This window comes from Capsicum annuum, chromosome 12 (genome assembly GCF_002878395.1).
Source record: "Capsicum annuum cultivar UCD-10X-F1 chromosome 12, UCD10Xv1.1, whole genome shotgun sequence".
Lineage (NCBI taxonomy): Eukaryota > Viridiplantae > Streptophyta > Magnoliopsida > Solanales > Solanaceae > Capsicum > Capsicum annuum.
The window spans coordinates 145,810,719-145,834,729 of NC_061122.1; the positions used below are offsets into that span (position 1 = coordinate 145,810,719).

Below are 24,011 nucleotides of genomic sequence, written 5' to 3' on the forward strand. Positions count from 1 at the left end.
CAAAATTCTCCTCACTGAGTAGTCTTATCTGGTCTTTTTGATGTCACCGTCTCCTCGTGCTCCTCAAAAGTTATTAATGAATATTTAAAACTCATATCTAGAATACTCTCTCTTATTTATTCTCAGTTCTCTTTCTCTTCTTTTTCTCCTCTCTTTTGTCTCTTTATTTGGATGAGGATCCTTTCGGATCTCAACCGATCAATATTTTTTCTCGACTGAACTAGATGTTCTGATCCCTTTGCTTTTTTTACATTGTAGGTATGGTTCACTATTTCTCATTCCTTCTCGTCTTCTTCTTTATATGTTATTTAAATTAGATATTTATATCTGTTGTTATTAATGATTTACCTTTTACCAGTTTCCTATTTATTGAGAAAATTGAAGGAAAGGTGACTTTTAAGTCTTGAATGAACGAACCATTATTTTTATTAAAATATATAAAAAAAAGTCATTTGTTCGAAGAACTTAAAAAGCCTTGTTGTCAGTATAGTTTTTTATGTGTTTTGTTTGTTACTTTGGTGGTGCTGTTGTTAGGGAGTGATGTTGGAACATGTGGTGTTTGTATTGTTGATGGTGTTGGAATATATGGTGTTATTTCCTTGTTGTTGATGATGTTCTTGGTGGTGTTGCAACAGTTTACTCAACTGTTGCAACTGATGAATCAGCTATTGGAATAGACGGAGCAACTGCTTGAAGCAATCAAACTAGTAGCAAGGCTGGTTTGATTTATTCCGGCAGATAACTTATCTATTGCAATATGCCATCCATCTGTTACAACAGATTCCTCATCGATTGAACATATGGTGAATCTATTGCATCAGATTGGTCATCTGTTGATTCATTTAATTTTGTCTTACTCTTTTATAATGTTCTTTTTGTTCTTCTCATGTTTGTGATCAAATATATTTATCTTGTTTGCAGATAAAAGGAACTGAAACTGGAACAACTTTTGCCTGACTAGCATTAAAGGCTAGAGTAAAGATGGGTTCAGAGGAACAAGCTTTCTGCAGATAGAACCACTTCATATGTGGGAGGTATGTATTACTAATCAACCAGTCTATCGTGAAAACACATATCCAGTATAATGATTTTGTGAATGTTGTTTCTTTATATATTAGGCGTTAATCCTTCAAATAAGATATGACATTTTACAGTTAAGATTGTTAGGTTTGAACTGATAAGGTTGAGAGTCTAAGTAGGTGGTGTCGATACCTTGTTACGGTTTAATGAAAATTTTGGTCAGGTTTATGTGTCAATTTTGGAGAAGGGTTAAGCTTTTTGGTGAAAGTGTAAACATTCAAATAGTGATTTCATTGAATTTAAGGGTTCAATGGACTTTTGAAAGACCTTCGAAGCCTTGCACTGCTGCAAACAAGAATGAAAATAAATATAGTTATTGTTCTGGTCCAAATTTATGTGAATGAGTTGCTCGAAGAGACTATTATACAACAGAAGGTTATTGTAAGAATACCTGTGCGGGAAGGAGGAGATGGAGAAGACTATATATCAACTTAGACCTTATTAAAGAAGAAACACCGGGTAGGAAGGAAATTGTAGCAAAATTGGCTGATGAAATTGACATGAAAAATGAAAAAACTGAATGATTTGCGAATTTAAAGTGTATCCAAAAATAAAAATCCATCAGTCATTCTTGAAAAAGAAAAATGCTCAAGTGGATTGGAGCTATGCACTTTGTTTGGGGACTGCAACTAGCTAGCGTGGCCTGAATAAAGATCCATAAAATATAGGACCAGACATGTAAAGTTTCAGCTTTGCGAGCATGGAAGATGGTAAGATTGTTGGTCAGGATTGAAACTTAAAAAAACTACTCCTGAATTAAGAATAAGGGATCAAGCTAAGGTGGCAATTTCTCAAGTTAAACTTGCATCCCCTGCCTCCTGTTTATGGCTATGGTCAGGTCAAAGGTAGTGGAAATAACAAGGCATGGGATTTCTTCCCAACTTTGGACCTTTTTATTTCTACTGCCATTGAACTGATCATAGACACAAATAGAAGGCATGGGATGCAAGTTAGACTTCAGAAATTGACGTCTTGGCTTTCCTTATTTTTAATTCTGGAGTTGTTGGTTTAGGTTTCATTCTTGAATGAAAATCTTACCAATCTCCTATGCTCGCGAATCTACTTTCTTAGAGTTTTGGCCCTACACTTTATGACTCTTTATTGAGGCCACGCTAGCTAGTTACAGTCTCTAGCAAAGTGACCAGCTTCAGTCTTCTTAACTATTCTTCTTTTTCTTCAACGACTGATGAATTTTTATATTTGGATACACTTCCACATTTGAAGCTCATTTAGTTTTTTCATTTCTCATGTCAATTTTGTTGGCCAGATTCACTAGTTCCTTACTTGCTTTTATGTGTTTCCTCTTAAACGGGATCTGAGATGATATATGGTCTTCTCCACCTCTCCTTTCCTTACAGGTATTTTCCCAAGTACCTTCTTTTGTATAATAGTCTCATCGAGCAACTCATTTATATAAATTTAGACCAGAGAAATTTCTATTGGATCCATCGTTGTTTGTTACAGTGCGAGGTTTCGGTGGCCTTTCAAGAAGTCCATTGTGCCATTAAAATTAGTCCAATCACTATTGGATATTTACACTGCCACCAAAAACTTGAATGCTTCCCCAAACTTGACACTAAAACATGAACATAGACCATCATTAAATTGTAACAAGGTATCGAAACCACTGTCTTGGAATCCTTCAACCTTATCAGTTTGCACCTCTCAAACTAAACTGTACAATGCAGGATCTTGTTTGAAGGATAACTATCTAATCAGTAAAAAATTGCATTCACAAAATTATTGTACTTTATGTGTGTCTGTCACGGTATCCTGATCAATAATACATAACTCCCATATTTGAAAGTGGATCCATTCACTTGCATGTACCTTATTTTTCCTACCCCATCAAGACATGTCAGACAGTGTTTATTCATCTGCACGTATGTGATAACTATTAAAAAAGAGGTGAAGAGTCATGAATTTTTATCTAGTACATTCAAAACAGTTGATGAATCAAATTCTCCATCTGTTGCAACTGATGAATCAAATATTAGAAGAAATTAAAATATCTCCTCTAATAGATAGTCCATCTATCGTAGCAGATAATCCCTATGTTGCAACAGATGGTAAATCTATTATGATAGACCAGACAGTGTTTATTCATCTGCACGCATGTGATGACTATTAAAAAAAGGTGAAGATTCGTGACTTTTTATCTAACACATTCAAAATAGCTGATGAATAGAATTCTCCATTTGTTGCAACTGATGAATCAACTATTAGAAGAAATCAAAACATCTCCTCCAACAGATGGTCCATCTGTCGTAACAAATAATATATATATTATAACAGATATATCATTTGTTTCACATACAAACCATCTGTTGCAAAAGATGGTAAATCTATTTTGACAGACCATTTGTTGCACTTACAGACCATCTATTGCAACAGATGGTAAATTTGTTACGATAGATAGACGATCTGTTGCAACAGCTTAATAATAACAGATTTTATCAAGTCTCAAACCATTTTGAAAAGGTGATAAGTTTGAATGTAAAAGAAAAGGTCGCGTCTTTCCACAAAAAATAAAAATGCAGTAGTTTGAATGTAATTAATTCAATGGACCTGAACAGTCATGCCTTTTTTCCTAACATATTCAGATTCAATCCTCTATAAATAGGTCCCTCCACTTTTATTTATTTTTTTCATTTTATCTTTTCGGATAACATCTTCAACCACTTCTCTTTAAAGAGCATAGTTCTTTCTCGTTGAGATAACTTTTTTTTCTGTGTAAATCTACCGATTTGTAGTATACATTGTATTACATTCGAACTCTTTTCTTTACTTTTTTGTTTATTTTTTTTGTCAATTCATGTGTGTTCTAGATATGGTTGATACAAATTGAGATGTTTCAATTCTACAAGACACTGTTTAAGAACTTAAGTTGTGGGTTCATGACCTACGGTAGGAGTTGTCCACCATGAGAGCCCGAATGATCATGGAGATTCGCAAACATATGAGGGCCTTGCTTCTGCTGGTTGAAGATTGGTCGGCTGGCAATAATAATGTTGCTGCTGATAATAATAATAATAATTAGAATGTATTTTTTTTAATTCTATAACAGATCTATACCCAATGTATTTTTTTTTGTTTAATGGAAAATTTATTGTTGGTCGACTTTGTCTTTCTAATTCTTATTTAATTTTCATTCTATCTATTCCTCCTTCTAAATATGTTAACATGTCGACTGACTGTTGGAGTCGTAAGGAGCAATTTTGAAACCAGTAGCAATAGCAATTTTGGCATTTAAGTTCTTTTAACAGATGGACCATTTGCTGGAACAGGTCGGTTGATTTTTGTCATCATATTATCCATCTGTTGGAAGAAAATATTCTAGTTTGATGGAACGGTGTTGTGTTCTTCCAGCTAATGACCATCTGTTGCCACAGATGGGTAATTTGTTGAAAAAAATTATGGTCTGCTATATTATTTAGTTCATGTTTTGCCTCTTTTTCTATAACTAATATATTTTATTTTTTTAATGGAAAATTTATTATTGGTTGACTTTGGCTTTTTAATTCTTATTTAATTTTTATTCTGTCTATTCCTTCTTCTAAACATGTTAACATATCGATTGTTGGAGCCATAAGGAGGAATTTTAAATCCAGTAGCGATAGCAATTTTGGCATTTGACTTCTTTCAACAGATGGATCATTTGTTGGAACAGATCGGTTGGGTTTCTGTCAGCATATTATCCATCTGTTAGAGAAAAATATCCTAGTTTAATGGAACTGTGTTGTGTTCTTCCAGCTAATGTCCATCTGTTGCCACAGATGAGTAATCTATTGAATATAATTATGGTTTTCTGTATTATTTAGTTCATATTTTGCCTCTTTTTCTATACCTAATGTATTTTGTTTTTTGTTTAATGGAAAATTTATTATTGGTAGATTTTGGCTTTTTAATTTTCATTCTGTCTATTCCTTCTTCTAAACATGTCAACTGTTGGAGGTAAAGGACAATTTTGAATCCAGTAGCAATAGCAATTTTGGCATTTGAGTTCTTTTAACAGACGGACTATCTGTTGGAACAGATCGGTTGGATTTCTGTCAGCAGATTATCCATCTGTTGGAGGAACACATTCCATTTTGATGGAACTGTGTTATGTTCTTCCAGCTAATGTCCATGTGTTTCCATAGATGGGTAATTTGTTGAAAATAATTATAGTCTGCTGTATTATTTAGTTCATGTTTTGCCTTTTTTTTACTGATGCACAAGTTATTAAAAAAAATATTTTATATATAATAAATGATTACATTACGTTCACAACAATGAGTTAGATATATAAAGTCCACAAGAAACAATAACACAAGTTTTTGTAATTACAACGATCATGGTGAATTACGATCCGAGCATGTAGTTCTTTTGTGGACAGCGCTTACATACGAAGCACTTATTTCTTTTTTATGAAAATGATTTTTCGACTCTACGCCTTCTCTTATATGGCTATTTTTCCTGGTTTAATAGTTCTTGGGTCAATTAATAGAGGAGGTATTAATGTCCCCAAAAGCTCTACAGGAACAACTCAAGATTCTTCGAGAGGCATCGGAGTAATATGCCCACTATATGTCATTTCATATTTTTCTATTGAATAATATGGAGAGGAATGTTTGTAAATTTTAGGTCCATATTTTGCACTATATTGAGCTCGAAGCGCTACCATAGCATATGGACAGGGTATTTTGTCCAAGTCAAAAATTTTACACGTACAAGGTCTTGTTTGAAAATCGACCGTGGAAACATCACCATGATCGGTGATACTGAATTTGTAATATGTTATTAAATGAGATAATAACCTATCCCCAAGCTGGTGTTCATTGATATTATTTTTTGATTTTTAGAACAAATGGGGTTCTTCTTGGGCCCTCGAGCTGCACATACCTTTTATTAAAAAGTTGGCCATACTTCTTGTTTATTATTTCAAACAAAGCCTTGATGGGAAATTCTCTTTTATCACCAAATAATGAAATCACCGATTCAGTTATGTTTGATGTCATAATATTGTACCTATACAAAATAATCACTTAGTACGACATCATACTAAACTTGTAACTCAAACAAGATATTAAATTCATAAGAATGTATCTATCTGTTGGACAGAATGCCCGGTTCTATCTCTTAAAATCGGCATGTATGAGATGTTCTGCTACCTTGGGATGCACATCCTCTATTTGATTAAAATGGTCTAAAAACTCTTCTCTACTATATTCTTTCGCTGCTCTATAAAACAAGGTCACAACCCTTTCATTGTGATAGTTGGTCTGAATGTTCTCTCCAAGATGCCTGATGCAATAACCAAAGTAAGCTAAAGTAAAGAAAATTGAACCCATCTTTGGAATACTTGGATGCCTATCCAAATAAAAACATAACTCTTCAGTATCTTCAATGCAGGTTTGTAGTTGTTTAAGAAAAATCCATAAGAGGCATCACATTCCTTGTCCGCTACACAAAAAGTGACAGGAAAGATATGATTCTCCGTATCTTGCGCCACCGCCGCTAGCAGAACTCCATTATACCTGCTCCTCAAGAAGGTATCGTCGATGGTTATGTCTTTTCTCAAATGTCGAAAACCTTGAATCCAAGCACCATTGGATACAAAAAAGTATTTGAACCTTCTATTTTCATCAACTTGCAATACCGTCTTACTTTTGGGATTTATGGACTCAATCATGTAACGGTAGACATCCAGGACTACATACCCATGATCGTGCATCCCCCTAACCAAGTCCTTGGCAATTCCCATGGCCATATATATCTTCCAATAACTGACCATGACACCCAATTCCATAAGGGGTTGATTGATCATAACTCTTGTAGAAGGGCCTTTGCCATCGGGGAAACTATTCTTGAAATATTCACTGAGGACCTTTGTCGTGGTGTGAGGATTTTGGACCGATATATGCTCCGAATCACATGTGATTCCTGACAATTCAGTTAGTGATTAGGAAAAAACTTTATCTTGTTGAAATAACAGCTTTCCTTCTTGCCTGCAAGTATGAAGAGGTTTCTGTACCTGTAGTGGAGGATCTAATTTTGATCTCTGAAAAGGCTTAAAGACCAAAATCTTACATTATCAGGACTTGTATCTCCATTTTGTTCTTCCTCGCTAAATGATTTCAATCGTTTTCTTATCCACAAGAGAAGTTGATGGTTAATGCCTTACAGTTCAACATGACAGTACCTACAACTTATGTGTTTATGCAACGGTTCCTTAAAGCCTCTCAGTCTGATAAGAAGTTCGGTTAAACGTCTTTTTCATATGAAGAAGTAACACAACAATCTGAATCACTACTCATACAACTTTTTGTCATTGTTTAAATCAGGTGAAGCTCATGTCTTTCTTCTTGATTGATCTATGTCTGGTTGAATACGAAATGCTTAGATTCCCACCATCAATGCTTACTGCTGCAGCTATCTTTACTGCTCAGTTCACTCTCGGCATGTCTAGGGAGTGGAACGCAACCTACGAGAAGCATAGCAGATACGGCAAGAATCAGATTTTGTAAGTATATTTTGTTTTTAAAGATACTTGTAAATGTACATCTCTTTATCGAATAGACAAAGATGTGTAATTGTGTGCCTTGTTTTCTACGACAGGAAATGCTCGGAATTAAAGATTTTTTTCCATCAGAAGGCAGCATTTGGGAAGCTTACTGGCGTGCACCGAAAGTATAACACGTCTAAATATGGCAATGCTGCAAGATGTGAACCAATTTATTTTCTGTTAGAAGCCTGGTTCTAGGATAAGAAGAACACATGAGGGGGAACGGCATGCTTTGCCAGTAGTTGCGTTGAATGAAATTGTTGATGTGTGCGCAACATATGTTGCCCCAGACTCTGGGGAAGGGGGAAGGGTGTTTTTGAGTTTATTTGCTACTGAGAGAACTATGTGTTTATTTGTTTTTTTCATGTACATTGTTTGACATTGTTGGTGTTTTGTAAAATATCTTGCTTTCTGATAACGCTCAATCTACAGCTCTCGTGGGAGTGTAAAGCGGTCGTTAGCAAATATAGAACCCAACCTGGGTTGGGTATCGATCCCACAGAGAATAGCTTGGCCAACAAGCAAGAGAAATTACTAGACTTTTAGTGCAAGTCTCGTAGGAAAGGGGGGATTGTAGTATGTAACCAAAACAAGAAGGTAAGAACTGAAAATAGCAAAATAAAGAGAGATTGTCACGTGTGTTGTAAACAATGAGAATTGAGGCGTTGGGGTTATGTCCACCTTCTGAGGTATACGTCTCTATTGGCTATGAGTGTGTAGAGTCTTGACATGTAATTGCTTATAGAGAATTGTAGTCGATGGTAAATCCAAGCGTCTCTCGACCTAAACAAGGACTATTTCACTTTAACTCTCTCGAGCTTAAAGCGTGACTAACGGTACGAATTCTCCAAGAAGTTAGTCCAGGTACGGCACTAGCTTTTTAATAGGAAAGGGTGTCCTACTACCTTGACATTATCTCTTTTCCAGACAAATAACTTTTCTCTCGAACAAGTCAGATGTTAGACTGGCGTTGGTCTATGCGTCTTCTTTTCTAGACAAATAACCTTTCTCTCGAACAGGTTAGATGTTAGAATGGCGTGTTCTTGTGTTTGAACCGCAAAGAATGTAGATTTAAGATGAAGAGAATAATGATATAAGCAATATACTTGTCTTGAACTCACAAACTCATAGCTATAGATAGTAACTCATTCGGCTTCCATAACCCCAACTAAGAGATTTAGTTACCCATGAATGCGAAGGATATCACGTTTTGCATGGTGGATGGCGTGAATAGTAGGTGTTTGGCGTGTGGTTTTAGTGATTCCGTAGCAAGTAACGATTCTCTTGTTGTGGAATTTAAGAGTAGAAGAATGAAGAATTGAGAATGGGTTGTAGGAAGATGTCTTAATTGTAAGGAGATGAATGAATTGTCAGAATGTCTCCCCCCTCTTTAAAATCTCTAACATGATAGGGTATTTATAATACTCCTATCCTACTCCTACTAAACTAATAAAATAAATAACCAAATCCTAATATACTAATGAAATCCTTGACCCAATTGTACTAGGGTAAGGTTACAAAATTATAATCCAAATAGAATGATGAAACACATAACCTAATTGCACTAGGTTAATGTATTATGGCAAAAATCCAGCTTTGTGTCTGTAAGTCCCAAAGTCTTCAGAAATGCTGTTTTAGCCCGGGACAGATTTTCCATGCAGCAGATTTAGTCCTTTATGCGTCCAGCTCCTTTCCATCTCGTTTGTGAGCTTTCTTTTGCGTCAAGTAAGCCATAAATTGCTGTATTTTGCATCATTTATACCTGAAACTTTCCTAATCACATTTGTTAGCTCATTTACAGGAAAAAGGACTAAAAGTGTACGAAATAGATAATTAGTTCTCGAAACTAGGCTAAAATATGGGCAAAATATATTGATATAGGCGCGTAATTTCGCCTATCATCACTTTCCATACTTTTTCTTGAATACAAACATTAGAAAGTTAAAATTTCTTCTTAACAGTAAAAAGCTTAAGTGATTAGAAGCTTGGACACATAACACACTTAACAACTAATGTGACTAGAAGCTTGGTGGACACACTTTAAAAGACTTCATATATATATATATATATATGTATTCTCTAAAACAATAACTTTATCAATTGGTCTCGAGAATAAGGAGTGTCAATGTCAATAATACTAGTGAGAGAGGTAATAAATTTGCATATTGGACCGATGTATTTATTAACTAGGTCCCTATTTTATCTCGTCCAATATTATTTGGGCTAAACATGTAACTCAATGATTGAAGCGCCATAAGTAAAAAATACATATTAAAACTTGTGTTGAGCAAAAGAATATTAGTAATAATTTGCATTTGATGTTAATAATCACAGTACAATAATTTTCTAAACTAAGTCTTGCCCACGAGGCAAGAGTTGCATATATGTGAACAATCTGATCAGTGCAATTAAATAATAAACTTTTGCCTCTTGGACAAAAGTTTTCAATTTAAATAGTATAGTATTTGTACAATAATTTTCTAAACTAAGTCTTACCATAAAGCAAGAGTTGCATATATATTAATAATCTAATCAATGCAATTAAAGAATAAAATTTTGCCTCTTGGGCAAAGGTTTTCAATTTCAACAATTTTCTAAACTAAGTCTTGCCCATGATGCAAGAGTTGCATATATGTTAATAATCTAATCAGTGCAATTAAATAATAAATTGTTGCCTCTTGGGCAAAAATTTTCAAATTCAATAATTTTCTAAAGTCTTGTCCAAGAGGCAAAAGTTGCATATATGTTAATAATCTAATCAGTGAAATTAAAGAATAAACTTTTGTCTCTTGGGCAAAAATTTTTAATTTCAACAATTTTATAAATTAAGTATTGTCCATGAGGCAATAGTTGCATATATGTTAATAATCTAATCAGTACAATTAAAGAATAAACTGTTGTCTCTTAGGCAAAAGTTTTCAATTTCAATAATTTTCTAAACTAAGTTTTGCCCATGAGGCTAGAGTTACATATATATTAATAATCTAATCAGTGCAGTTAAAGAATAAACTTTTGCCTCTTGGGCAAAAGTTTTCAATTTCAACAATTTTCTAAACTAACTCTTTCCCATGAGGCAAGAGTTACATATATGTTAATAATATGATCAGTGCAATTAATGAATAAATTGTTGCCTCTTGGGCAAAAAATTTTAATTTCAAAATTTTTTTAAATTAAGTCTTGCCCATGAGGCAAGAGTTGCTTATATGTAAATAATCTAATCAGTGCAATTAACGAATAAACTTTTTCCTCTTGGGCAAAAGTTTTCAATTTTAATAATTTTCTTAACTACGTCTTGCCCATGAGGCAAGAGTTGCATATATGTTAATAATCTAATCAGTGCAATTAAAGAATAAACTTTTGCCTCTTGGGCAAATATTTTCAATTTCAATAATTTTCTAAACTAAGTCTTGCCCATGAGGCAATAGTTGCATATATGTTAATAATCTAATCAGTGCAATTAAAGAATAAATTGTTGCCTCTTAGGAAAAAGTTTTCAATTTCAATAATTTTCTAAACAAAGTTTTTCCCATGAGGATAGAGTTACATATATGTTAATAATCAAATCAGTGCAATTAAAGAATAAACTTTTGCCTCTTGGGCAAAAGTTTTCAATTTCAAGAAATAGGAAAAGATCCTCAAGATAGAATCTATGTCATAAAGAGGGTTATGATTGTTTCCATGTGGATTTGTAGGTATGAGAATATCTTCAAGAATTGCCTGATCTAGTTATAGACCAATGCGTCTCTCTAGATCAGACCTGTAGGAAGTCGATGTTGATGCTACTATTGTAGATTTTAACAAACTTGAAAGAAAAGCCATTGGCACTGCGCTTTTTTTGGCTTATGTTGGTAGTAAGCCAACTATTAATTCGACGATGATCCTTTTTCTTTTCTGCAAATCCAAATCCAAGAAACTTCCTTTAACCAACTGAGGGTCCTTGATGAACAAGCCCTGAAGAGAATTTTGGGCATAATTTATCAAAATTCTGCTGATAATGTCTTGTTTAAGACCTTTTATTTTTACTGCCGACAGAACTCTCTAAAATAAATCCAGATTTAGCACTACGAGTGATTTTCCCCACCAGTCTGATGGTGTCTCAGAATCAACATTGAAAAGGTTTTGGTGGATAATTATACTCTAACTTTGACAAATCAGATGTTAGCTGCTCTTCACAGGCAGTGTTTGCAATTGCGTTTATTAACTGGCAAACAAGATTGACTTCTTCAGATACCGATAGTAATGTTTCATAGCGATGAAGAACAGATATCGAGTTGGATATGTTTGGAAATACCGCATACTTAAGGAATACCTCAGTACGAATTTCCAGTTTTTTCTCGGAGATATCTTCTATTATTTCTATGAACCTAGTTGCACATCTGAGTAACGCCACATTTGATATGGTAATCTCAACGTTCACTCCATAGCAGAAATTTGCAGCAAGTTCAAATGCATCAGACCTGCCAGGAAGACCAGTAATATTGATTCTTGAAACCTTTGTATCCTTCGCCTCTAGCAGCAGCTTTCTAGTTCTTCCACTTCAAAAAACCAGAGGGAACTTCAAATAATGACAAATTAGCAATCACATTAGAAATGTATCCAAGGTATTTCTTCTTTTATTTTTCTTAATTTTAACACAAAGCACATAACTTAAGTTTTGTAGTTCTATTTTTGCATCTAGCTATTGACTTTTCTTTTCTCCTCAACACAACTGTATTGATATCGGTAGCCTACTTATAATGGCTAACACATCAATATTTTTCAAGGTACTTTAGACTAGTCATTTCTTTGCACAACTTCTGTTTTTCCATAGACTTGAACATAGCAATGATGATGAAAAGCAGTAGATACATGATAGTAAGAAAGATTGCACACTTCATTTTTGTACCTTGTAAAGAGCAAAACTGGCTGATTCGACTTCTATAGTAAGATCACTCGAAACATCAGATATTGGCATGCAATAGAAGATATAGTCAATGATCAAAAGTTGGAAACTTACATTTATTTTAAATTTTTTTAGCCTAAGGTTTCATGCACGCGCAACTTACATCTCAAGAATACAATGCTGGATGTATAGAGTCTTAAAGCTATCTAAATTCAAACTATGAAACCTTAACTCTTCGAAGAGAATAAGTCAGGCTGATTTTTCGCTTGTACATATGACCATAATTTAGGACCAAAAATAGCATAAAAACACAATCTTAAATGAATAAAAATGTTGAAACAAAGTTAACACTACTCTCTGTGTGTGCTAATTTTGGATTCAATCTAGCAAAGTGCCAGACATTTTTTGGTGTCTTTAAAATATGGTGTGGAGTAATCTAATAGCTAATTGCAAAACTCATCTGTACTAACTAGAGGGCCCTCACAAGATACACTTGTTGGAAACTAGGAAAATAATTATTGATGTCTACACCATTCACACCACATCTTGAACAAGAAAATTGAACACATTGAACTTTAGAGGTTTAAAAGGTCAGCTATTTGATTTGTCATTTTCAATGATTGCAGCCTTAGAAACAGCTAATCTATAGTCATTATCTAGAGCATATAATATTAACTTTATGAACTGATAGAAACTCTACAATCTTAGGTTTAAGGTAAGTTCCATCACAATCAGTTTCCAAAGCTAAAAGTATTGCCATTTTCACTTACCCAGCATTTGAATGTGGTCTGTCATCAGTGGAGAAGTCGGGACTTTCACTAAGGGAGTTTCAAATATAAATAGGTGAACACACGAAAGAAATCAAGGGATTTAGTATCTACTATATATACATAAAAATATACTTTTTCCCTTATATATATAGCATAATTCTTTCACGAAGGCCCTTATGATATACGACCCTGGCTCCACCCGTCTTTCATAAATGCATTTATTATTCAGATATTTTGGTGGTTGTAGTTCTCTTCTAGTGCCAAATCCTACTACCATTAGAGAGTTTAAACCCATTGCCTATTTCTCCATGCTATACAAGCTAATATCTAAGGTGCTCTCTCTTAGAATCAGCAAGTTAGTGCTTCTTTAATCTCTAAAGCATAGGTTGGATTCATCCGAGATGGAAAACACAACCTTTTTCTTTAAGACCAAACCCTCACAACTACTCAAACACAATTATAATCACAATAACAAAGTCCCCACAACCTGTTCGACACAATTCCTCATCATCTTCTAATGCTAATTGTACCACTAGTTTGAAATACTTGAAACTAATTTCTTGTACCACCTTGACCTTATATGTTTTGGCCTTCCCAAAATATGTTGCGATCAACATCAACTTCCATATTAACGATCTTTCTCCCCAAGACCAACCCCCCACAGCTACACAAACATAATTATAATTGCAATAACAAACTCCCCACAACATGTTCGATGAAATTCCTCAATGGTAAATATGTTAGTATAACAACAGCATATCCCAAGTTCAGCTTATGATCACCTCCCCAAAAATCAACTCAATATGCTAATTATATAACGAGCTAAAATTACCACAATGCATCAATAAGCTAAAATTACCACAATGACTTTTGATGATGAATTTCATACCTGAAGAACCCTTACGGCAAAGTCGATTCTGCGAATGTTTAAAAGTCGATTCTGGAATTTGGAAGAAAGAGAGGAAGAAAGAGATTTAACGGTTTGGGAAACTTAGCCTTGGGCTTTAGGGAGCCATCACATGGGTTGATTCTGGAATTTGGAATAAAAAGACAAAGAAAGAGATTGAACAACGAATATTTTGGAGGAGGGTATTTTCATCCAAAAAATATGACTTAACAAGTAAAGGCTATTTTAACAAAGCCATTTTATTTGGGGTTAAAATTTGAAAGTCACTCTAATTTTACTGAAATAATATTCGGAGCCCAAACGGACCGAGACTTGCTCTTTTCTTTTTTGTTTTCTTCACTTTTAATCTCGGTAATTCACTAATTAATAAGACTAAGACAATTTTTCTTGGGTTCATTGTGCTTTAGTTAATTGAAATAATATGACGTCGCAATCAGGATAAATATTTAAAGAATTTTGTTCGCGTTTCAAGATGGATATTCAGCGGAAGAGCTCTAAGCCATGAATTGTCATTGTATCTTCTTTCTTCTCACAGCACATTAAAAAATAAGCAGAGAATCTTTAAACCAAGGATTATTTTCATGTCATATCATACACTTTGTTGATACTCTTTCGAAGTAAAAATGATCTCATACATATGCATCCATGCAAGATTCTATTTCAAAACTTGTATGGTCATTATCAGACTGCTAGCTAATGGTCCATAAGACATCTTTCGTAGTGATTCTTTTTTGTCAAATTGAATGGTGGACCATTCTTGCTTGCTTGTCACTGTTCCATATATGACCAATTTGGACTTTTATGTATAGTTGCCAAATTAAGATTTGGACGGTCAGCTTTGAACGAATTTCATTGTCTGTTTTCAGACCAAAAGGAAAGGCCAAAAATTTATAATCGATCTACTTGCACCTCTACCATGTGTGAACATATATATAATATATATTCTCCAATCTTGGGCTCCACCGCATACTGTCACCCCATGTTCTTGGGTTTGTATGTTTTCAAACAATGTTTAAATCCTCAAGCCAATAATAATCGGTGTCTAGAATGATAAGCTAGTTCCTATCAATAAAGACAAACTCAAGGCCAAGAATTCACAGAGTCCAGAACGTGCAACTAATCTAGGTTTGATTGGTGGAGAGGGACGAGGTTTGAGGGTGCATTGGAAAGACATCTTTGGAGTGGCCACGGTAGCCTTATTAGCTAAAATTATATTAAAAGAAAAATATATTCATTTAATGGAGTACCGGTAGAATTTACCCTACAATTTACAAGACAATGTATGTGACAATGACCATCTGAGAGTTCGTTTGGAATGTCTGAGTGTAAATCTCTCCTTAAATCTGTTTAAATTCTTCAAAATATCTCTAACCAGATCATTATTTCTAACAACATCAATGATTAATTATCATATTTAAGCTCTTTGTCACCAGTTTCACTTCAATCCGAAACAAACAATTCAGTTCATGTACTGCTTAACACTATATTGATATCTCCATACACGTCATTTCCCAAGTGTTACAAGAGATAAAAGACAAACTCTTCCAAAACGAAAAAAAAAGTACTCAAGGTCTATCACGATGCTTTTTCGTCTGGCATTATTTTAGGACGCGTGCTCAAGCAGAAGAGACACAAGCTCGTCTTAACTATGTTTAATCTGTACAACTATATGTTTTGGGTTCCAAGTCTAGCTTTGAGAAAAACAAGGACCAAACAAAAGATTGTTTGCTGCCAAATGGTTAGGTTTGGCTGTACAAAAGGCTTCAACTCCCGAAGTTCATTACAAATTTACAATAGCTTGGTCCAGGATCCAAAGAACGGGAAAACAGCAATTAGCAGTCTCAATAGCAATAGAGTTTCTCTCCTTCCGATTCTCTTACTCAATTTTCCGTCAGTCCACTGTCTTGGTTCAGCCCGTCGTTGGTTAAGGGGCATTATGTGCTGTCCTTCCATCCCATGATTGTCTAGCTCATCCCAACCCCCACAATTCAGAGTGCTTCCTGAATTGTTTCTATCTGATGCACAATTTGAGGCAGCCCAGGACTGATAGTCTGTAACTCCCTTGCCATTTCGAGTATTTTGGCCTTTTCCCATTCTTATTCCAGGGTTGCTCGCTGCTCTAGCATAGGGTCTTTTCTTTTTCTTGGACTTGGATCGTGGGACTTCATCGGACCATCCCCATATGGTATCCATCGCTAAAGAAAGAGCAGACTGTGCTAAAGGAAGCACTAATGCCATGATAATAGTATCTGTACCTGTTCCAATTACCGCTGACATAATAATAGCCGGAAGCATCCAACCAAAGGCTCTGAGCACCTGCAACAGACTCATCAGATAATTCTACTTACTGCACCAATAATAGAGGTTTATAAGCCTTAATGAACCTAGTTTTCCACCAGTCACAAAAGTACAAACCAACAGATTAAACAGTCAATACATTTCACATATTTAAATGATCTTTGAAACCTAGACGGAATAAGCTTAGCCGGGCAGATTTAAGATACAATTTGTATCTTAAATCTGCCTGGCTAATTTTATCCCGTCTAGGTTTCAAAGATATGCAACTCAACTTGGATGTAAAATTGCGAAAAGGAGAGAAAAACATTGATGAAAAACGCATGAAACAAATTGAAGCCACATAGAGTCCTATGTTTAGCTATATAGGTTTTCCTCATGGGTTTGCCTAAGGGCTTCCAAAGCAGTTTATAAAGGTCTTGAATTACTCCACCTGCTTCCTTAAGGTTTTGGGTTGGACGTGCATATTCTTTTCACATGGTAGCAGAAAACCATTGCAAGTCAATTGGCACTCATAAGTCTACATAAAAATTCACGTGTGAACCATAAAATCTGCATACAAATATAAAAGGTTGTCAAGTCATATGGTTGTCACACTTGGGTTGTTTAAAAAATTCTAAAGCAGTTTATGAAGGTCTTGGATTACTCCAGTTACTGCCTTATGCTTTTGAGTCTGAATGCTCAGATTCTCACACTAATTCACACACTATTAACTGGAGAAACTTTGATACCCAGCAGGAACTGATCTTGAATTTTCTACTTTTATGCTCCCATCAGTGTTCAGGGAAGCGTGATGCGGAAAAAAACAACAAGGCTCCGCATCACGCATTACGCGAAGCGAAAAAGCGATGTGAGCGCAAAAAAGACTAAATAGGGCATACAAACAGTAAGATGGAACTGAAGTGACCACAACAATTATATAATCAACAATAAAGACAATATATATAAGTAGTTCAATTAAACACCAAAATCACAGGGTTGATTACCGAAACACCAGCTGCGAAACAGACCAGCAAAACAACACAGACCACAATAGCAAAACAGTTCAACAAAAGACCAAAACCAACCAGAAAAAAGAAGAAAAACCAAATCCAATTTAATAATGTTTCAACATCTAATTCTTGTTCTTCTAAAGCTCATCTACTTCATCAAGATTGTCCAGATCTTGCATTCTTCCATTATCATCACATTCCTCATCATCTTCCTCAACTCAGCTTGAAGTAGCTGACAGAGAAACAAGAGAAACCAAGATTTTCTGAATAGCAACTTGTCTTGTTCCATAATACATAATGAAATACTTATAGCTATACAACTGTAGGTTAGAGTTCTATTCTAGGAAAGAATATATATTGTTATAACTACACAATCAGTAATAAAATCCTATTCTACGAAAGAGAGTACTCTGTCTATACAATTATACTATTGCCTAACACCCCCCTCAAATTGATACCGGTGATCACATAGTAGCAATTTGGAGCTAAGATAGCTATGTCGTGCGCGAGTCATAGCCTTTGTAAACAAATCGGCAAGTTGATCATGAGAAGAAATGTGTTGTAGAGTGATAAGACGGTAAGCAACTAGTTCCTGAATGTAATGACAGTCCACCTCTACATGCTTTGCGTTTTCATGTTGCACAGGATTTGTGGCTATTTTAATCGCACTAGTGTTATCAGCATGTAACACTGTAGGAGATATAACAGCAACACCAAGCTCAGATAATAGACGTCATAGCCAAACAATTCCGAACTTACTGCCGACATAGCCCGATACTCGGCCTCCATATATGATTTAGACGTACGATATTGTTTCTTACATTTCTAAGATATCAAGGATGTGCCTAAAAACATGCACCAACCAGTAACGGAACGACGAGAATCGGGACAACTAGCCCAGTCTGCATCAGTATATCCCTTAAGATTTATAGGAGAATCTGAACGGAAGAGAGCACCTTGATTCATAGAACCACAACACCTTGATTCATAGAACCACGGACATACCGAATGACACGAAGTAATGCAGTGTGATGTATACAGTAAGGATTAGCTACAAACTGACTTAGAACTTGTACCGCATATGAGATGTCCGGCCTTGTCATAGTGAGATAAACTAATGATCCCACCAATTGCCGATACAATGTGGGATCACTAAATGGTTCACCATCAGCCTCCTTATATTTCGTATTAATCTCTATTGGGGTGTATACAACCTTGTCATCAGTAAGACTAGCCATAGCAACAAGATCACTAGCATACTTTTGCTGTGTAAGCATTATCCCAGTAGGCAAGTATAGAACCTCAAGCCCAAGAAAGTATATCAAAGTCACAAGTTGAATTTTCATTCAGTGCACAAAGCTAGTCCGACATTGCCTTTTTCCAGCAGGTTTGTGTAGAAGCCTGGGAGTAAGATATAGGAACCTCAACAAAATGTAGTGTGGTACGCAAGGCATAAGACTTACCAAATTTCCCTGGAGAGTATCCAAGTCGTTCAGGAGCATGGCGATTTGTTCTACTAGACCGACGTGGAGGAGTAACTGGATGAGAGGATCCCTCTTCCGAAGATAAGAATGATGATGTAGAGTCAATACCAGAAAGAGATGAAGGTTGGAGAGCTTCATTACCATTGTTCATGGGTTGTTCTGGATATTCAAGCGGAGGATCAGATGAAGGCTGGAGATCACCATTATCATAGTCCATGGGTTGTTTCGAAGACTCAAGCTGAAAGTCAGTAGCTACCACATCGTCATCAAACTTGTACAGAAAAGAGAGATTCTGAAGCATGTTTAGCATTGTGTTTGCAAGAAAACTAATCCTCAAAGAAAATAGCATGTCTAGATATTCGAAGCTGATGACGAGATGCATCATAACAGAGATACCCCTTTTGTGTGTCACTGTATCACACAAAAATACATTGTGCTGCCTTTGCCGAAAGCTTATGTCGTTCATGTGCTGGAAGATGCACAAAGCAAACACAACCAAAAACCCGCAAGTGAGAATAATTAGGCTTACTATGAAATAATTTGAAATACGGTGTCTCATTTCCAATGACTGGGGAAGTTTGTCTATTGATCAAATATACAGAAGTATGTACTGCTTCGGGCCAAAAACTTTTTGGCATACTCGACGTACTCAATAAAGCCAATGTAGTTTCTAAAACATGTCGATTCTTCCTTTGTACGACTCCATTTTGTTCCGGAGTATGAGAACAAGTGTGTTGGGCAATAATTCCTTTGTTTTTGAAAAAATCAACAAGATTAGTGTTAGTGTAGTCTCCTCCTGAATCAGAACGAAATACTTTTATAGTTTTATGAAATTATGCACGAACATACTCAACAAAATTCATAATAAGAGTCGAAACCACAGATTTATTTCTAATAAAAAACACCAAGGTGTATCTGGATACATGATCAATAAATAACACAAAGTACTTATATCCCATCCTTGAAAAAAATAAGAGAAGGACCCCAAACATCACTATACACTAAATCAAACGGATCTTCATAAGCAAATGAACTGGATGGAAAAGGGAGCTTGTGACTTTTTGAACCGACGCAACTTGTACATGCCAAAAAGAGACTAGAATGGATGTGATGTGCTGCAGGAAGACATGATTTAAGCATGTGATGAAGCCGAGAAGAATGAGGATAACCTATCCTATTATGCCAAAGAGTGAGCAATTTATTCGAACAAGTAACATCCGCTGCAGAAACTGAAAGAAAACAATGATGCAAGTGACGGTGAACCGACTCTAGTAGGAATATTCTGCCAAATCTACGTCTTGTGGCCATAGTCATCCCTGTTTTTAGATTCTGAACAACACAAACATTAGGTGAGAGTTTTACAACACAATTTTGATCAACTAGTTGACCAACTGAAACCAAATTAGCCTTCAACTTTGGAACATAAAGAACATTAGAAAGATTTCCAACAGAACCAATACCCGACGCGGGTAATGTGTGCCCGTTTGCTGTATGAATAACATGTTTAGAAACACCACTAGACAATGATGAGAATTGGGACAAATCACCTGTCATATGATTGGAAGCCCCTGAATCTAGATGCCAAGTAGAATTAATTGAATTACTTGTACCTGAAGAGGATGCCGAGAGTGCACTTGAGATGGCTTCGGGAAGGGCAGCTGCAATAGAATCTCGAATTAGTTTTTCAAAATCATGACCAGCAATGAAGGAACCAGATGATGTAGTGACATTTGTCTGGTAAGCCTGGTGAGCAGTTCGTGAACGATTTGGGCGACGACGACAATCTGAAATATGATGGCCAGTAATTTTGCAATAAGCACAAATGTTTTTCTTCTTAGGACAATTGGCTGCGATGTGACCAAAGTCTTGCCATTCATAGCATTGGACACTTCTTTTAGTATTTCCTGTTGAAGCAACAGTTGTTGATTTTCCTGCAAGTAATGCAACAGAAGGTAATGGTGTAGACTCCATAGCAACCTGAGTTCCAAGTCTTGTCTCTTCACGCAAGACGGCTGCCAACACAACGTTAAGAGCAGGTGTGACTTCCCTGTTCAACAAACTGCCACGAATCGGCTCGAATTCAGGACGGAGTTTCATTAAGAATTGCACCACCCTTGTCTTCTTTCGTTCTTCCAACACCTCCTTGAGCCCTGCCTTAAAAATATTTTGCCCAAGAATTTGATCTTGTTCCAACTAGAGCAACTGCAAGCCAGCATAAAAGGAGCGAACATTCTTGTCCCCCTTTGTGTATTCTGTAATGTTGCATTCCATTTCAAATTCTCGTGCAAGGCTGCTTTATTGGTAGATTGTAAGAAGGTGGGTCCACATCTCAGAAGCCAAATTGAAAGGTCTAAGCCCCATAGCAATATCAGCATGTACTAAATTCAACATCCAAACGATTACCTTCGCATTATTCAATTTCCAAAGATCCAACTCTTTTGCATCTGTTGGAGTACGAGCAGATCCATCTAACAACCCAAAAAGGCCCTTGCCTTGAACAAAGATTCCAAAGTGGAATTTCCAAAGAGAAAAATTGGAACCATCCAATTTTGTGGAGAGCAAATCGTGCGAAGAGGATTGTGAATCCATTGATCGATTGATTACAAAAGAAGGGAAAAAAACAGAGAGAACAAAAGGAACTTATGAAGGTAGAAAAGTACCTGTGCAAAGAATACAGAAAGCAAGGAAAAAGGAAAAAAAATTAGATTGTGGCTCTTGATACCATGACAGAGAAACAAGAGAAACCAAGATTTTCTGAATAGCAACTTGTCTTGTTCCATAATACATAATGAAATACTTATAGCTATACAACTGTAGGTTAGAGTTCTATTCTAGGAAAGAATATATATTGTTATAACTACACAATCAGTAATGAAATCCTACTCTAGGAAAGAGAATATTCTGTCTACACAATTATACTATTGTCGAACAGTAGCAACTTCTTTTCCCTAGTTATCTAAGCTTGAAGTATTCCTCCTTAAACCATAACGGTTTTCCATTTCCTCAACTCCACTTGCCTTGGCGACAACACCCCAAGTGGTAGTGTCACTACATTACTCTTTTTTAAAAAAAAAAAAAAATTAACCCTAAATATAAAATCAACATGAAATGACTCTTTTCTAAGAAAAATTAAAATTGACCCTAAAAATAAAATCAGCATGATGCGCTCACATCGGCTCGTATCTCACATAACCCAATGATGCGTCCACTTCTGTAAGGTTAGCTCGCATCAGCCACACATAGCGAGAAGGGCTCGCATCCCCTCCAATCATCATACTAGTTCCCATCATTTGTATGCCAGTGGCAATCACGTGAAAGAACCTAATTGAAGTGTTTAGGCATTCAACTGAATAGACTAATATTTTTTTCACAAATTCGTCTAACACTTCTCCAGAAATAAAGAAGTTGTCAACTTGTCATCTTGTCCATAAATGTCAAAACTGAACTCAAGAAATTTAGGAAGTCTTTACCTTATATCATGTCTACATGACTTTAATTTGTATTTCAGTGCTTATAAGATGCACTATGAGAACCATTGTGATATTAACTTGCCCTTAAAATGTTCTGGTCTTCATCTGGTTGATGAATCTAAGAGTTCTTAGCTTTCTTTACCTGCTTATTTATATAATCTTAATTGAGGTGACCTCAATTATTTGGCAACCGCAAGTGGCCTCAAATTTGAAATGTTAAAAGCATCCTAAACAGATCCAGTACATTTTTACCTCTTAGTTGTGAAGGAGTCCTGAGGGATGTAGGAGGAAAATGATCAGGGCTTTTGTTGTTCCTCTGGATAAAGGTAGTGGACTTGTAGCAAAAGTAAGAGCTTTGTTATTTGGTTTAAATTGTAGATATACCAAGGAAATATTCGACTTGGTATAGAGATGGACTCATTTCTTCTTTCAAGAATAATTCAGAGATCGAACTGTCGTTCCTACGTGTGTAAACTCTAATTCCATGATTCATATTTTAATTCATTTTTCATGATCTTTATCCTAGTGTGGGAAGTGCTTTCGAAGTGAAAAATGTTCATAGAAACCACCTAGAGCAAAGTTGAGCTAAGAATCATTAATTCGTCCAAAGTTTGGTATTCGATTCTACAAGGGTCTACTTTGAATGTGTATAACTTTTGATATACGTGGAATTTTCAGCTCAAAACCCACCAAATTGTAGATAATTGAATTAGCTTTTCAACGATACCAATTTCACCGTAATCCGATACCCGAACGAAAAGTTATAGCCATTTTCGTGAGGGAGGCAGTGAGGTCGCGCGATTAGCGTGCGGTGCACGCTCCAGTCCACCCCTAGTTTATAGCTGTCGGTTCCGCATTTTTAAGGGTTTTTTAGTCTTTTCATCCCTTATAGCTCCCATCCCACGCCTAATAACCCTTAAGGGACGATATTTTCCTCCTATTTCATCAATTAAACATCTCAAATCCTCTAAAAAACATAACCCTAGATCCTCCCCAAAGATAAAAAATTCAAGCCTTTCAATTCAAGATTCTCAAGAAAGGTTTCAAGATTAAGGTTCCATATTTTCAAATTAAACGACCTAAGGTATGTGGGACTACTCTAAACACCATGGGCATAAGATTTACTATTTTATCAAGTTTAAAGATCTCCAATCATGTTTATAAAGAAGGGTTTTGATATTGTTGCGAAAAGTATGTATCATGGAATTTTTTTGATGAAATTATATGTTGTCTTGAACCATTTTTCACGAAATTTGAATTGTAACTATATATGTATGTTTTCGTTTGCAATGAAGAGTTGACTGAGAACATGATTGATAAAAGAACTCCCTCTTCTTTTATAATGTCTTTGATTCCGAGTGTTGTGGGTGGTTTAAATTGCATGAACTTTCTTAAAGAAAACTAAAAGGTGAATGCTTGTTTAATAATCATGGAATGGTACTGTGTATGACATGTTGAGAGGGTGTTTTCACATGATAAACGTTTATTGTGTCAAATTAACACTTTTCATGAGTATTACGTAATTACAAATATGAGGTGACCACCTATTGATTTTACAATTGGGAGGAGAATATTTTTGACGAA

At 35.6% G+C, this 24,011-nt stretch overlaps 1 protein-coding gene and 2 pseudogenes across 5 annotated transcripts; 1 reads left to right on the forward strand and 2 right to left on the reverse strand.

Moving 5' to 3' along the window:
• Positions 1–7,825, forward strand: part of LOC124889675 — a 77,935-nt pseudogene extending 70,110 nt beyond the window's left edge.
• A 1,703-nt stretch (positions 7,826–9,528) lies between these two features.
• On the reverse strand, positions 9,529–12,581 carry LOC107849195 (annotated as a pseudogene).
• A 3,051-nt stretch (positions 12,582–15,632) lies between these two features.
• Positions 15,633–23,021, reverse strand: LOC107850311. Of its 5 annotated transcripts, none has more exons than XR_007047954.1 (3): positions 20,568–23,021; positions 18,937–20,286; positions 15,633–16,502 (listed from the first exon to the last, which is right to left on the reverse strand). XR_007047954.1 is itself a non-coding variant. In XM_016694734.2 (3 exons), exons 2-3 carry the CDS (start codon positions 19,514–19,516, stop codon positions 16,351–16,353), a joined length of 732 nt encoding a protein of 243 aa, XP_016550220.2. In that variant the 5' UTR covers positions 19,517–20,286; positions 20,568–22,966; the 3' UTR covers positions 15,633–16,350. The 5 variants fall into 5 exon arrangements, 4 of the variants coding, with proteins under 4 accessions (XP_016550220.2, XP_047256369.1, XP_047256368.1 ...); XM_016694734.2 differs by having other exon boundaries at positions 20,568–22,966; XM_047400413.1 differs by lacking the exon at positions 18,937–20,286 and having other exon boundaries at positions 20,568–22,961.
• Positions 23,022–24,011: the final 990 nt, after the last annotated feature.

Bases quoted from the DNA above. Each gene is read 5' to 3' on its own strand.
- LOC107850311 (XM_016694734.2), bottom strand. From the start codon at position 19,516: ATGAGACACCGTATTTCAAATTATTTCATAGTAAGCCTAATTATTCTC. The intron at 16,503-18,936 runs GTAAGTCTTATG...AGTCTGTTGCAG, and splicing joins ATACTCTCCAGGGAAATTTG to GTGCTCAGAGCCTTTGGTTG.